Source organism: Mobula hypostoma, chromosome 19 (genome assembly GCF_963921235.1).
Source record: "Mobula hypostoma chromosome 19, sMobHyp1.1, whole genome shotgun sequence".
NCBI classification, from domain to species: domain Eukaryota; kingdom Metazoa; phylum Chordata; class Chondrichthyes; order Myliobatiformes; family Myliobatidae; genus Mobula; species Mobula hypostoma.
The window spans coordinates 2,087,149-2,100,822 of record NC_086115.1 but is presented as its reverse complement, the minus strand read 5'-3'; the positions used below and the strand labels follow the sequence as shown (position 1 = coordinate 2,100,822).

At 42.4% G+C, this 13,674-nt stretch overlaps 1 protein-coding gene across 1 annotated transcript in view; it reads left to right on the top strand.

The window, feature by feature from the left end:
- smc3 (structural maintenance of chromosomes 3) overlaps positions 1 to 13,674 on the top strand; it is a 132,070-nt gene that overhangs the window by 84,012 nt on the left and 34,384 nt on the right. The window contains exon 24 of the mRNA XM_063071234.1: positions 2,147 to 2,394. Coding sequence (XP_062927304.1) covers positions 2,147 to 2,394 — 248 coding nt within the window. The remainder of the gene's footprint in view (positions 1 to 2,146; positions 2,395 to 13,674) is intronic.

The window sequence follows — 13,674 nt, the reverse complement described above, 5'->3', positions numbered from 1 at the left end:
TTGTGCGTGATAGGTTGTGTCAGACCAATTTTCCAGAGATTTTTGGGGAAACTACCAGAAAAGTTGATTTTGGCAAAACAGTGGTTGCTGTCTACATGGACTTTAGCAAGATCTTTGACAAGGTCATGAATGGGAGGTTTGTCATGAAGGTTCATTTGCTTGGCATTCAAAGTGAGGTAGTAAATTGGATTAGATATTGGCTTTGTTGGAAGAAGCCAAAGAGTGGTAGTAAATGGTTGCCTCCCTGACTACAGAGCTGTGACTATTGGTGTGTCGCAGGGATTGGTACTGTGCCCAATTTTATTTGTTGTTTATGTCAGCGATCTGTGAAATAATGTGGTAAGCTGGATCAGCACATTTGCGGATGACATCAAGATTGGGGATGTGGTGGACAGCGAGGAAGACTTTCAAAGCTTGCAGAGGAACCTAGACCAGCTGGAAAAAATGGGCTGAAAATGGCAGATGGAATTTAACGAAGATAAGTGTGAAATATTGCACTTTTGGAGGACCAACTGGGGCAGATCTGGACGAGTAGTAGGGCACTGAGGAATGTGGTAGAACAGAGGGTTCTGGGAATACAGATGAATAATTCCTTGAAAGTGGCCTCATAGGTAGATAAGGTCATAAAGAAAACTCTTGGCACATTGACCTTCAGAGATCAAGGTACTGAGCACAGGAGTTTGGACGTTATGTTGAAGTTGTATGAGACATTGATGAGGTCTACTTTGGAGTATTGTGTGCATCTTTTGGTCATCTACCTATAGAAGGATGTAAATAAGGTTGAAAGAGTGCATTGAAAGCTTACAAGGGTTTTGCCAGGATATGAGGACCAGAGATACAGGGAAAGGCTGAATAGGATAGGACTTTATTCTCTAGACCTTAGGAGAATGAGGGGGATGTAATAGAGGTCCACAAAATTATGAGGGATATGGATAGGATCAATGTAAGCAGGCTTTTTCCACTGCGGTTGGGTGAGACTAAGGGTAGAGGTCATGGCTTAAGGGTGAAAGGTGAAAATTTTGAGGGAATCAGAGGGTGATGAGAGTGTGGAACGAGCTGCCAGCACAAATGGTGGATGCAGAGTCGATTTCCACATTTGAGAGAAACTTGGATAGGCAAGTGGATAGGAGGGCTATGGAGAGGTCGATGGAACCAGGCAGAATAATAGATCAAACAACAGGAATTCTGCAGATGCTGGAAATTCAAGCAACATACATCAAAGTTGCTGGTGAACGCAGCAGGCCAAGCAGCATCTATAGGAAGAGGCGCAGTCGACGTTTCAGGCTGAGACCCTTCGTCAGGACTAACTGAAGGAAGAGTGAGTAAGGGATTACTCACTCTTCCTTCAGTTAGTCCTGACGAAGGGTCTCGGCCTGAAACGTCGACTGCACCTCTTCCTATAGAATAATAGATCAGCCTGGACTAGATGAGCCAAAGGACCTGGTTCTGTGCTGTGGTGTTCTGCGACTCTTACTCTTATGTACTCATATTTACATGCTTCATGATCAGTGTATTCTCTGACTGTAAATCTTGTGATTATGTTGCATGCTGTATTGCTTCATGATTTATTAATTACAAACTTAACTCTATTAAATGTAACTTGTTCAATAAAAGATTTACTCTTTATTGCTCCATCCACGTATAATGTATTTCATGACATTACTGATGACAGCATTTTTCTGAATCAGGATATTCTAATCACTGTTGATCATTTGCAGAAAGGTTAGAAATAAGATTTGTCAAGTTACGGACATCCTGGCTGAAAATACTGTTTTTGTGGATTGCTCAAAGAAGATTGTGCTTTTTTTTGAATTGAAGTTTATGGGTAGGATCAGAAATTAATTTTTGGAGCACGAGTTGAGTTCCAGGCGACTGAATGTAATTGGTGATTCCATTAACTGGTCAGAAACATGGATTAATTTTAGTTATATAGTATAACTGAATGAACTCAAGTGGATAAATATTCATTAGGCATTTTTTGACTGCAGTAGTTGGTATTAGAAAAGCAGTTCACAAATCTTAATTATCTAAATAAGATTAGTTCTTGTGATGTTAACTATTAACATCTGGTGAGTTCTATGTTAATATTGGATTAGGGTGATTGCTGGAGAGATAATTGTGCTAAAATATTTGATGTGTTTTATAGAACTAGAAGCTTTGATAGACAAAACAGAAGCAGAAACCAAGGATCGTCTTAAAAGCATGGACCGCTGGAAGAGCATGGAGAAAGATCATATGGATGCTATTAACCATGACACAAAGGAGCTGGAGAAGATGACAAACCGGCAGGGCATGTTGCTTAAGAAAAAAGAAGAATGCATGAAGAAAATCAGAGAATTGGGTTCATTGCCACAGGAAGCTTTTGAAAAGTATCAAACACTGAGCCTCAAGCAGGTATTATATCTTGAATAATTGAATATTCTAAAATAAAAAAAAGTCATTTCTGGCACCAGTTTTATTACTGTTCATTCAGGCTGAGCCAGCATTTAATTACCCATAGCTCATAGCTCCTGAGGTGGCAGATCACGACCAACTTCTTGAGATTCTACGGTCCTTGAGGTGTGGGTGTACAAATGCTGTTAGGGAGAGAGCATTTTTGGGTCAATGAATGTCAAGGAATGGGCATTATATTTCCAAGTCATGATGGTGTCAGACTTGGAGGGCAACATCCAGGTGATGGTGTTTCCATACTTCTAGCGTAAAAGTGAAAGTGTTCCATTGGCCTTCCATGGATTACAAGTAAATCACACCCCTTCTGCTTTACTGTATGATTGTTTTGTACATTTTTTTTGAGCTTCACCGAGATACTATATAAATGGAAGAATGAAGTATACATTTCTGCAGACTGGGGAAGTCACTAAATTTGATGAGTTGTTCCCCAATTCTAGTGTATGCAGGGGGTTAAGCAGCACTAGCAATGGTGTAGAGTTTTCAATTTAGCATCACCTGCTATTATCTTAATGTTTCATAATGGAAGGCCTTTGGGCAGTAGAATTATTGGACTTGGAAGCTAATAGATTTGGCGTGTACAACCTCTTTGACTAGGTATACATATTCTGAGGTGATTGCTTCACTACATTGAAACACTGATTAAAAAGTGATGCATGTGCTTGAAGATTGGTTATGAGCGCCATCTGCAGGTGGAGTGAATCATTTGATGATTTGTATTGCATATTCTGATGCCTATCTTAATACTGCATGAGTCAACTTCATTTATTCTCATTGACATAATCTGCTTCTTTATTCTGCATGCATTTATGCTGCTATGTATTAAACTTATCGTTGCTAAAGTGTAAGAGAGAGGCAAGAGTGGATATTGGACTGCTGGAAAACGATGCTGGAGAGGCACTAATGGGGGACCACGAAATAGTGGACGAACTGAATAAGTATTTTGCATTTGTCTTCACTGTGGAAGACAGAAGCAGTATGGTGGAAGTTCCAGATGTCAGGGAACATGAAGTGTGTGGTTACCAAAACTAGAGAGAAGGTTGTTAGGAAACTAAATGGTCTGAAGGTAGGTAAGTCACCTAGACCAGATGGTGTACATGCCAGAATTCTGAAAGAGGTAGCTGAAGAGATTGTGGAGGCATCAGTAATAATCTTTTAAGAATCACTATATCATGGAATGGTTCCAGAAGACTGGAACATTGCAAATGTCAAAAGAAGAGAAAGTTTGCAGATGCTGGAAATCCAAGCAACACACATAAAAGAGTACAGTTGACGTTTTGAGCCGAGATCCTTCATCAGGATGGAGAAAAAGATGAGAGGTCAGAGTTAGAAGCTGGGGGAGGGGAGAAAGAAACATAAGGTGACAGGTGAAACCAGGAGGGGTTAAAGAGCTGGGAAGCTCAATGGTGAAAAAGATAGAGGGCTAGAGATGGGGGTATCTGATAGAAGAGGACAGAAGGCCATGGAAGAAGGAAAAGGGGGCGGAGCACCTGAGGGAGGTGATGGGAAGGGAACGCAATAAGGTGAGAGAGGAAAATGGTGAAGGGGGAGGAGCAATTACTGGAAATTTGAGAAATTGATGTTCATGCCAACAGGTTGGGAGCTAACAGTTGGAATATAAGGTTTTGTTCCTCCAACCTAAGTGTGGCCTTATCGCGACAGTGGAGGAGGCTGTGAATGGACATATGGGAATAGGAAGTGGAATAAAAATGGGTGCACACTGGGAAATCCTGCTGTTTCTGGTGGATGGAGCGTAGGTGCTTGGTGAAACAGTCTCCCAACTCCCAATCTATGTTGGGTCTTACAGGAGGCATCACCGGAAGCACCAGACACAGTATATCAGGGATCCCCAAACTTTTTTGCACTGCGGACCGGTTTAATGTTGACAATATTCTTGGGACCGGCCGACCCTGTGGTGGGGCAGGGGGGGGGCGGTCGCATAGGGTTGCCAACGGACAAGAGTAGCAGTCAAATACGTTGTTTACCCCGAGGAAAAACTACCATGACCATGAAGCCTTGCCTGGGCACCAGTGTGCATGCGTGACTTGCGCATGTGTGTATGTGCCGCTTTTTTCCTACAAATTGTTTTTGACGATTCTGTTCGGGGGGGGAGTGTAATCACGACCGGAATATAGGTGATAAGTGGCTAATACACTCAACTTTGTTTCTAAAGGGGTTTATCTAACGAATTTAATATTAAACACACCGCATATTTTCCTTGCATGGATATAATGCTAAGTCAATTATCAGGAGAGGACAGGGGAGCTTGAAGTAAGTGTTGGATAAACTTCCAGTAGAAGTGGTAGAGGCAGGTTTGATACTACCATTTAGAGAAAAATTGGATAGGTATATGGACAGGAAAGGAATGGAGGGTTATGGGCTGAGTGCAGGTCGGTGGGACTAGGTGAGAGTAGTGTTCGGCATGGACTAGAAGGGTCGAGATGGCCTGTTTCCGTGCTGTAATTGTTATATGGTTATATAAGTCACTTATAAGTCAATAGCATCATAACATTTTAAATAACGTTCGGATATTAAACACACAGCACATATTTTCCCCGTATGAACATATAAAATCATTGCAACCACACCAATATCGCTGAATCAGTGGGAGCCCTGGGCTTGTTTCCCTGAAACAAGACGGTCCTATCGAGGAGTGATGGGAGACAGCTTTACTTGAAAGGGGTTCCTTATGTCCAGTCTATTCCGCAATTTAGTTTTCGTTGCATTCATTGCAGATACATGTTGGAAATGGAAGCAATGTTTTCAGTGCTTTCATGGCTATCTCAGGATATTCAGCCTTGACTTTGATCTGGAATGCCGGCAGAGATGTTATGTCAAACATACTTTTCAGCCCGCCGTCAATTGCGAGCTTGAGGAGTTGATCTCCTTCCCGCGCTGACATGGATGACGCGCGCGTATTGACCTCGCGCTTGTTTAAGTGCAACAGGAAAGGCAAGAAGGCAGGAAACCCCTTGAGGGTGCACACACACTCTGCCCAAATTGATTTCCATGCTCCATTGAGAGTGGAAGACCTGCCCTCTTTCCAGGATTCATCAATGTTGTTGATGGCACGTCTGATGTTGAAGGACTTTCACCATTCCCTCACCGTTGGTAAACTCCCGGGATTTTCAAAATCCTCTGTTGCTTGCAACATCCGAGAGATAGTTTGCCGTAAAAAAATATGCCTTGAACGTGGATATCACACCTTGGCTGAGTGGTTGAATCAGCAATGTTGTGTTAGGCGGCAGGAAACGCACTGTTATGTTAGGATGAATGTTGTCCAAATGTTTAGGATGGGCTGGTGCATTGTCAAGCAACAAAAGAACTTTAAAGGCAAGATTCTGTTCCCGGCAGTAGAGTTCAGCCTCAACAGCAAAATGATTAGCAAACCAGTCTTCAAAGATTTGACCAGTGACCCATGCTTTCTTGTTAGCTGCCCAGTGGACAGGAAGCATATTCTTACTCAAACCCTTAAAAGCACGGGGGTTTAGTGAATGGTAAACTAAGAGAGGCTTCATCTTAAAGTCTCCTTCGGCATTGGAACACATAAGCAAAGTCAATCTGTCCTTTGCTGCCTTGAAACCTGACGCAGTTTTTTCATCCTTACTTATGTAAGTGCATTTCAGCATATGCTTCCAAAAAAGCCCGGACTCGTCTGCATTAAACCCCTGCTTTGGTGTGATGCCTAACTCAGCTATCAAAGCCCGCAACTGCACAGGGTAGAGTTCAGCAGCTTCGTGGTCAGCACTGGCTTGCTCACCGTGCACAGCTAAGTTGTGAAGCCTGTGACGATTAACAAACTTAGAAAACCATTCCCTACGTGCATTAATGCTAACAATATCACTTGGCACTTCCTCACTAGCCACTGAACAAAGGCGACCATAAATATCCAAAGCTTTCACATGAAGATGATCGGAACTAAGTGTTTTTTTCTTTGTTTCAGGCTCAGTGTACAAACTCAACATTTTCTCCATTTTTGTCATAATCGGGTTATGCATTTTGGTAACAATCTTTGAAGACACTTGTGATCAATCAATCACTGCACTTTTTATTTTCTCAGCATTTTTCTTTATGTTTCTGATCGTGGACTCACCCAGCACAAAGTAGCGTCCCAGAACTGTGTTATCTTCATCTGATGCAGCCCTGTTTATAATTTCCAACTTTTTTTCAAGTGTTAAAGTGGTTCTCTGCCACTTGGCTGATGGCCCAGGACTTGACAGCAGATGCTTAAGAGGCATAGTTAAATATTTGAAGCACAAAATCACTGCACTGTAGGTAAAAACAACAAAAGTTTTAAGAGTGCAAGATCGCACACCCACACGTTGCCAAAACCAATGCAAGACTGGCAGGAGTGAGACTGAGGCATGCGCACGTGACTTGTATTGGCAGGAAAGTGGTGCTTCTCGTCCCAACAGTGAGACTGTGAGGTGTGCGCACGTGACTTGTATTGGCGGGAAAGCAGTGCCCCTCGCATAACTGTGAGTTTTGGACGCATATAAGGAGAGGTTGGTAGAAATAGGTTCCTCACATAACTGTGAATCCGCATTGTCTGAAGACGCATATAACGAGGATAGGGTGTAGGTTGAGTGAACTTGGCCTTTTCTCCTTGGAGCGATGGAGGATGAGAGGCGACATGATAGAGATTTATAAGATCTTGAGAGGCATTGATTGGATAGTCAGAAGCTTTTTCCCAGGGCTGAAATGGCGAAAACAAGGGGGTACAGTTTAAAGGTGCTTGGAAGTAGGTACAGAGGAGATGTCGGGGGTAAGTTTTTAGGCGGAGAGTGGTGAGTGCATGGAATGGGCTGCCGGTGACGGTGGTGGAGGCGGATACAATAGGGTCTTTTAAGAGACTCTTGGATAGGTACATGGAGCTTAGAAAAATAGAGGGCTATGGGTAACCCTAGGTAATTTCTAAAGTAACTACATGTTTGGCACAGCTTTGTGGGTCGAAGGGCCTGTATTGTGCTATAGGTTTTCTGTGTTTCTGTCTGCACTGCCATTCAATCTTAGCTGATCCTTTTTTACCTCTCCTCAGCCCCACTCCCCAGCCTTCTCTCTGTAACCCTTCATGCCATGTCCAATCTTCCCAACCACTGCTTTCAGGCGAATTGGTCTCTAATTTCCTTTCTGCTGCTCTCCTCCTTTCTTATTGGAGTGATATTTGCAATTTTCCAGTCCTCTGTACTATGCCAGAGTCCAATAATTGATGAAAGATTGTTACTAGTGCCTCCACAATCTCTACTGTTACCTCTTTCAGAACCCTTGGGTGCAGTTCATCTGGCCCGGGTGACCTATGTACCCTTGGGTCTTTCAGCTTTTTGAGCAGCTTCTCTGTTGTAATAGAAACTGTATTCACTTCTCTTCCCTCGCACCCTTCAACATCTGGCTCACTGCTACTGTCTTCCACTGTGAAGACTGATGCAAAATACTCATATAATTCATCTGCCATCTCCTTGGTGCCGGTTGTTATTTCTCTAGCCTCATTTTCTAGTGGTCCTATATCCACTCTTATCTCTCTTTTATTTTTTGCATACTTGAAAAAGCATTTGCTATCCACTTTGATATTGTTTGGTAGCTTGCTTTCATATTTCTTCTTTTCCCTCCTAATGATTCTTTTAGTTTTTAAAAGCTTCCCAATCCTCTATATTCCTGATAATTTTTGCTTTGTTGTCTCTTGCTTTTACATTAACTTCCCTTGTCAGCCACAGTTGTACTATTTTGCCATTTGAGTATTTTTTTTTGTTTTTGGAATACATCTATCCTGTACCACCTCATTTTCCCTAGAAACTCACATCATTGCTACTCTGCTGTTATCCCTGCCATTTCACTTTGGCCAACTCCTCCCTCATACCACTGTAATTTTCATTACTCCACTGAAGTACTGCTATATTTGAATTTACTTTCTCCCTATCACATTTGAAGTTGAACTCAAATCATATTGTGATTACTGCCTCCTGAGATTTCTTTTACCTTAAGCTTCCTAATCACTTCCGGTTCATTACATAACACTCAATCCAGTATAGCCTAGTAGGCTTAACAACAAACTACTCTAAATAGCCATCTTGTAGGCATTCAACAAACTCACACTTTTGAGATCCATTTCCAACCTGATTGTTCCAATTAACTTACATGTTGGAATTTTCCATGACTGCCCTTTTGACACCCCTTTTATATTTCCTGTTGTAATCTGTGGTCCACATCCCAGCTACTGTTGGGAGGCCTCTGTAGAATTGCCATCAGGGTCCCTTTATTGCAGTTTCTGAACTCAAGCCACAAGGATTCAACATCTTCCGATTCTATGTCACATCTTTCTACTGATCTGAGGCCTTTCTTTATCAACAGACCCACGCCACCCCCTCTGCTAACCTTCCTAACCCTCCGATACAATATTTAATTTGGACATTCAGCTCCCAACTACAACCATTCTTCAGCCACGACCTCACTGACAATTTGTAATAGTACAACAAGATGATTCACCTTATTTCTTAACAGTATTCCATGCATTGAGATATAACACTTTGAGTACTGTATTTGCAACCCTTTTTGATCTGAATCCCTAATGTACTGATACTCATCCCGCTGGCTGCAATTTTGGCCTATCACCTGCCTACCCTTCCTGACAGTATGGCTGCACGCTATCTTTGCTTTTTCACTATCTGTCCTATCCTGAGTCCCTTCAGTCTGATTCTCAACCTCCTGCCAAATTAGTTTAAACCCTCCCCAACAGCTCTAGCAAAACTGCCCCTGAGAATGTTGGTTCCCCTCGGGTTCAGGTGCAACCTGTCACTTTTGAACAGCTTATACCTCGCCCAGAAGAGATCCCAATTATCCAAGAACTTGGAAGCCCTGCCCCCTGCACCAGGTTCTCAGCCACGCATTAATTTGCCATATCATCTTGCTTCTACCATTTCTGGTATGTGGCGCAGGTAGCAATCCAGAAATTACTACCTGGGAGGTCCTGCTTCTCAGCTTTCTACGTTGCTGTCTAATTTCAGAACCTCTTTGCTTTTCCTTCCAATGTCATTGGTACCAATATGTACCAGGACATCTGGCTGCTCTCCCACCCCTCCAAAATATCCCTAGGCATTGAAGTAATTTTGAAATTTCACACCTTCTTTGGTGTCCTACTTTCATTTTTTTTTCTGGAGAAAAATTGTCTTGTGCTGCTTTGGAGTCAGAGAATCATCGATAAGTACAGCATAGGAACTGGCCCTTTGGCCATCTAGTCCATGCTGAGCTATTTAAACTGTCTAATACCATTGATCAGCACTGGGACCAGAGCCCTCCATAACCCTACCATCCATGTACCTATCCAAACTTCTCTTAAGCATATAAATTGAGCTCGCATGCACTAGTGCTGGCACGACCCTCTGAGTGACGAGGTTTCCCTTCATGTTCCCCCTAAACTTTTAGCCTTTCACCCATAATCCATGACCTCCAGTTGTAGTCCCATCCAACCTCAGTAGAAAAGGTCTGCCTGCATTTACCCCATCTATACCTTGCATAATTTTGTATACCTTTATCAAATCCTATCTCAATCCTACGTTCCAAGGAGTGAAGTCCTTACATATAACTTGGGTCCTCCAGACCTGGCATCGTCCTTGTAAATTTTCTCTGTACTCTTTCAACCTAATTTACATCTTTCCTGCAGGTTGGTGACACAATACCTATAACACCTTGCACTTTAAATTCCATCTCCCATTTTTCAGCCCACTTTACCAGCTGGTCCAGATCTCACTGCAAGCCATGATAGCCTTCCTCACTGTCTACTACACCTCCAATCTTGGTGTCATCCACAGATTTGCTGATCCAGTTAACCATGTTATCATGCAGATCATTGATATGGATGACAAACAGCAAAAGACCCAGCATCAATCCCTGTGCCACACCACTGGTCACAGGTCTCTAGATAGAGAGGCAACCATCTGTGTGTGTTGGTCCATCGTTGTCGATGAGGACCTCGACACCATTATTGATGGTGTCGAGACTGGCGCATGATTTGGATTTAGGTAGGGGAGAGTTGTGCAGCATCTGTCTCACTCCCAGTTCCCATCTGGATCCAGTGGCAAGACAGAGTCAAGAGGGCTGGAGGTGGGACTAGGCGCACTGGATGTCCAAGACATCTTCTGTGTCTTGTCCTGCTCTACACGTTTCATGACGCTTGCAGAGACCGCCTTCTTGACGGTTGGACCTTCCATTGGTCTCGTCCGCTCAATCCGCTGGAGTCTGTCTTCACATGCTGGGATAGACAACTCCCTATCTCACCGAGGGTTTGAAACCCGTCGGCTACCCTCACCTGGTTTAGCTGGCTTGTCGCAGCCGTTGCCTGGGGTGTGGCCGCTGTCGCATGCAAACAGCTATGGGGAGCCACAGGTGAGAGCTGAGTGCCAGGTGGGGACCAAAGGTGGACTAACCACCTTGAAAAGGACACAACATGTTCCCCCACCAGAGATGCTACCCCTCCCTGACACCCCATACAACCATCTAGTACCACACTATGCCTTCTCCAACAAAGTCAATGTCTAATCTAATTTACTACCTCATTTTGAATGCCGAGTGACCGAAATTTCTTGACCAACGACCTTGTCAAGTGCCTTGCTAAAGTCCATGTAGACAACAACCACTGTCTTGCCTTCATCGTGCAGCCAAAACATTTTACTCAGAAAGTTCAAAGGAGCATCTAAACAAGCCTGATGCATTTTGGAAACAAGTCCTGTGGACTGATGAAGTTAAAATAGAACTTTTTGGCTACAATGAGCAAAGGTATGTTTGGAGAAAAAAGGGTGCAAAATTTCATGAAAAGAACCCCTCTCCAACTGTTAAGCACAGGGGGTGGATCGATCATGCTTTGGGCTTGTGTTGCAGCCAGTGGCACAGGGAATATTTCACTGGTAGAGAGAAGAATGAATTCAATTAAATACCAGCAAATTCTGGAAGCAAATATCACACCGTCTGTAAAAAAGCTGAAGATGAAAAGAGGATGGCTTTTACAACAGGATAATGAACCTAAACACACCTCAAAATCCACAATGGACTACCTCAAGAGGTGCAAGCTGAAGGTTTTGCCATGGCCCTCACAATCCCCCGACCTAAACATCATCGAGAATCTGTGGATAGACCTCAAAAGAGCAGTGCATGCAAGACGGCCCAAGAATCTCACGGAAGTCTTTTGCAAGGAAGAATGGGCGAAAATCCCCCAAACAAGAATTGAAAGACTCTTAGCTGGCTACAAAATGCATTTACAAGCTGTGATACTTGCCAAAGGGGATGTTAAGTTACTCAGTACTGCCTTGCAGGGTGCCCAAACTTTTGCTTCAGGCCCTTTTCCTTTTTTGTTATTTTGGAACTGTAAAAGATGGAAGTAAAAAAGTTTTCTTGCTTAAAATATTAAATAAATGTGTCATCTTTAACTTTATGCCTTTTGGAAATCAGTTCATCTTTTACTCACTTAGCTATTCACAGTAACAGAAATTTTGACCAGGGATGCCCAGACTTCTGCACCCCACTGTATATAGGCTTGGAGTTGTTTCTCGCTTAATGATCTTGCACCTTAAGCATTCATTCACTCATTCTCAGTGCTCAATGACAGCAATCTGTGCCACTGACAAAGTGAACTGCTGCAGTGATCTAAAACTTTGGTTAGTTTTTCCCAGTACAGTGACAAATGGGAGTGAGATGCACTTACATCTAACAAAAGAGTGGATTTTTTTTTTTACTGTCGCTGCTATTTTTGTGCATTATGCAAACACGAGGAAATCTGCAGATGCTAGAAATTCAAGCAACACACACAAAAAATGCTGGTGAATGCAGCAGGCCAGGCAGCATCGAAAGGAAGAGGCACAGTCGACGTTTCGGGCCGAGACCCTTCGTCAGGACTAACTGAAAGAAAAGATAGTAAGAGATTTGAGAGGGTTTTGGATCTCCCCCTCCCCCTCCCACTTTCACGTCTCTTACTATCTCTTCTTTCACTTAGTCCTGATGAAGGGTCTCGGCCCGAATCGTCGGCTGTACCTCTTCCTATAGATGCTGCCTGGCCTGCTGCGTTCACCAGCAACTTTTATGTGTGTTGCTTGAATTATGTGTCACATTGAAATAGGTTATTGTGGTATTAGATCTCTTTTCTATATTATTTACTATGATAAAAACAATGCACAACAATTTTTAAGAGAACTTGTTTTACATTTTCTGATTCAACAGTAATTTTAGTGGCCTACTGTATGTCAGTGATAATGCATCTCAATGTAGTAAGGTTTGAAAATGCTGAAGTAAGGGAGTTGAGGTAATGTACTTTAAAAATGACTTTAATACTTAAGTAATGATTGTCTTCTACTGATGCCAATTTAGTGACTTCATACATTTGTCCTCTACCATCACTTGACTTCCATTTCAGATGAAGTCATCAGTAAATAGTAGACTTGGGTTCAATTGTAATATTTACATAGAACATTATGTAAATTTGAATATTCAAAGCAAAAATCAGGTGGGGCAGTTGATTACAAGAATAACAAAGTTATGCATCAAGCTCTGGTACATTTTAGAGTTCCCCACAAACTATATCAGTATTTCTCAAAGATGTGTAATGAGTCACTGAGGACATATTTGATTGTCACGCTGAGCCATGAAATTATTGAATGGTAGATCAGATTCATTGGGCTTTTCCTGCCAATTCTTACCATCCATATGATTTGACCATGTTTCCATTCTGTAAAGCCATCTAAAGTTCAGAGCCATCATAAAAGATGTACACAGATTTGTGGTAGAACCTATTGTCAAAGCAGTGATTGCTGGTGTTGATTTATGGGAAAATATATGGGCTGGATTCTTTCTGTAAAAGCTAGATTGCTGCATGTGAAATGCTTGGAGAATCTTTGAAAATATAAAACCACATTGCTGGGTTTGCCAGCAGTCGACCTAGATGTTCCCTGACATTCAGGACAATTCCAGAAGTGTTAATTAATCACTTATGTAAAGAAAATCTGGGTTGGGGAGGGCAGGTGCTGAAAGTCTAAAATAAAACAGAAATTGATGGAAATCCTAGGAAGGTCAGGCTGCGAAGAGAAATGTCAGTGTTTCAGAGACCCTTCATCAGAAACTACTTGAAACACTAATTCTGGTTCTCATAGATGTGGACTGGTTTGCTGAGTATTTCCATTTTCTTTATAAAGTGATGCTAGAAAGTTTGTGAACCTTGTAGAATTTTCTCTATTTCTGCATAAATATGAC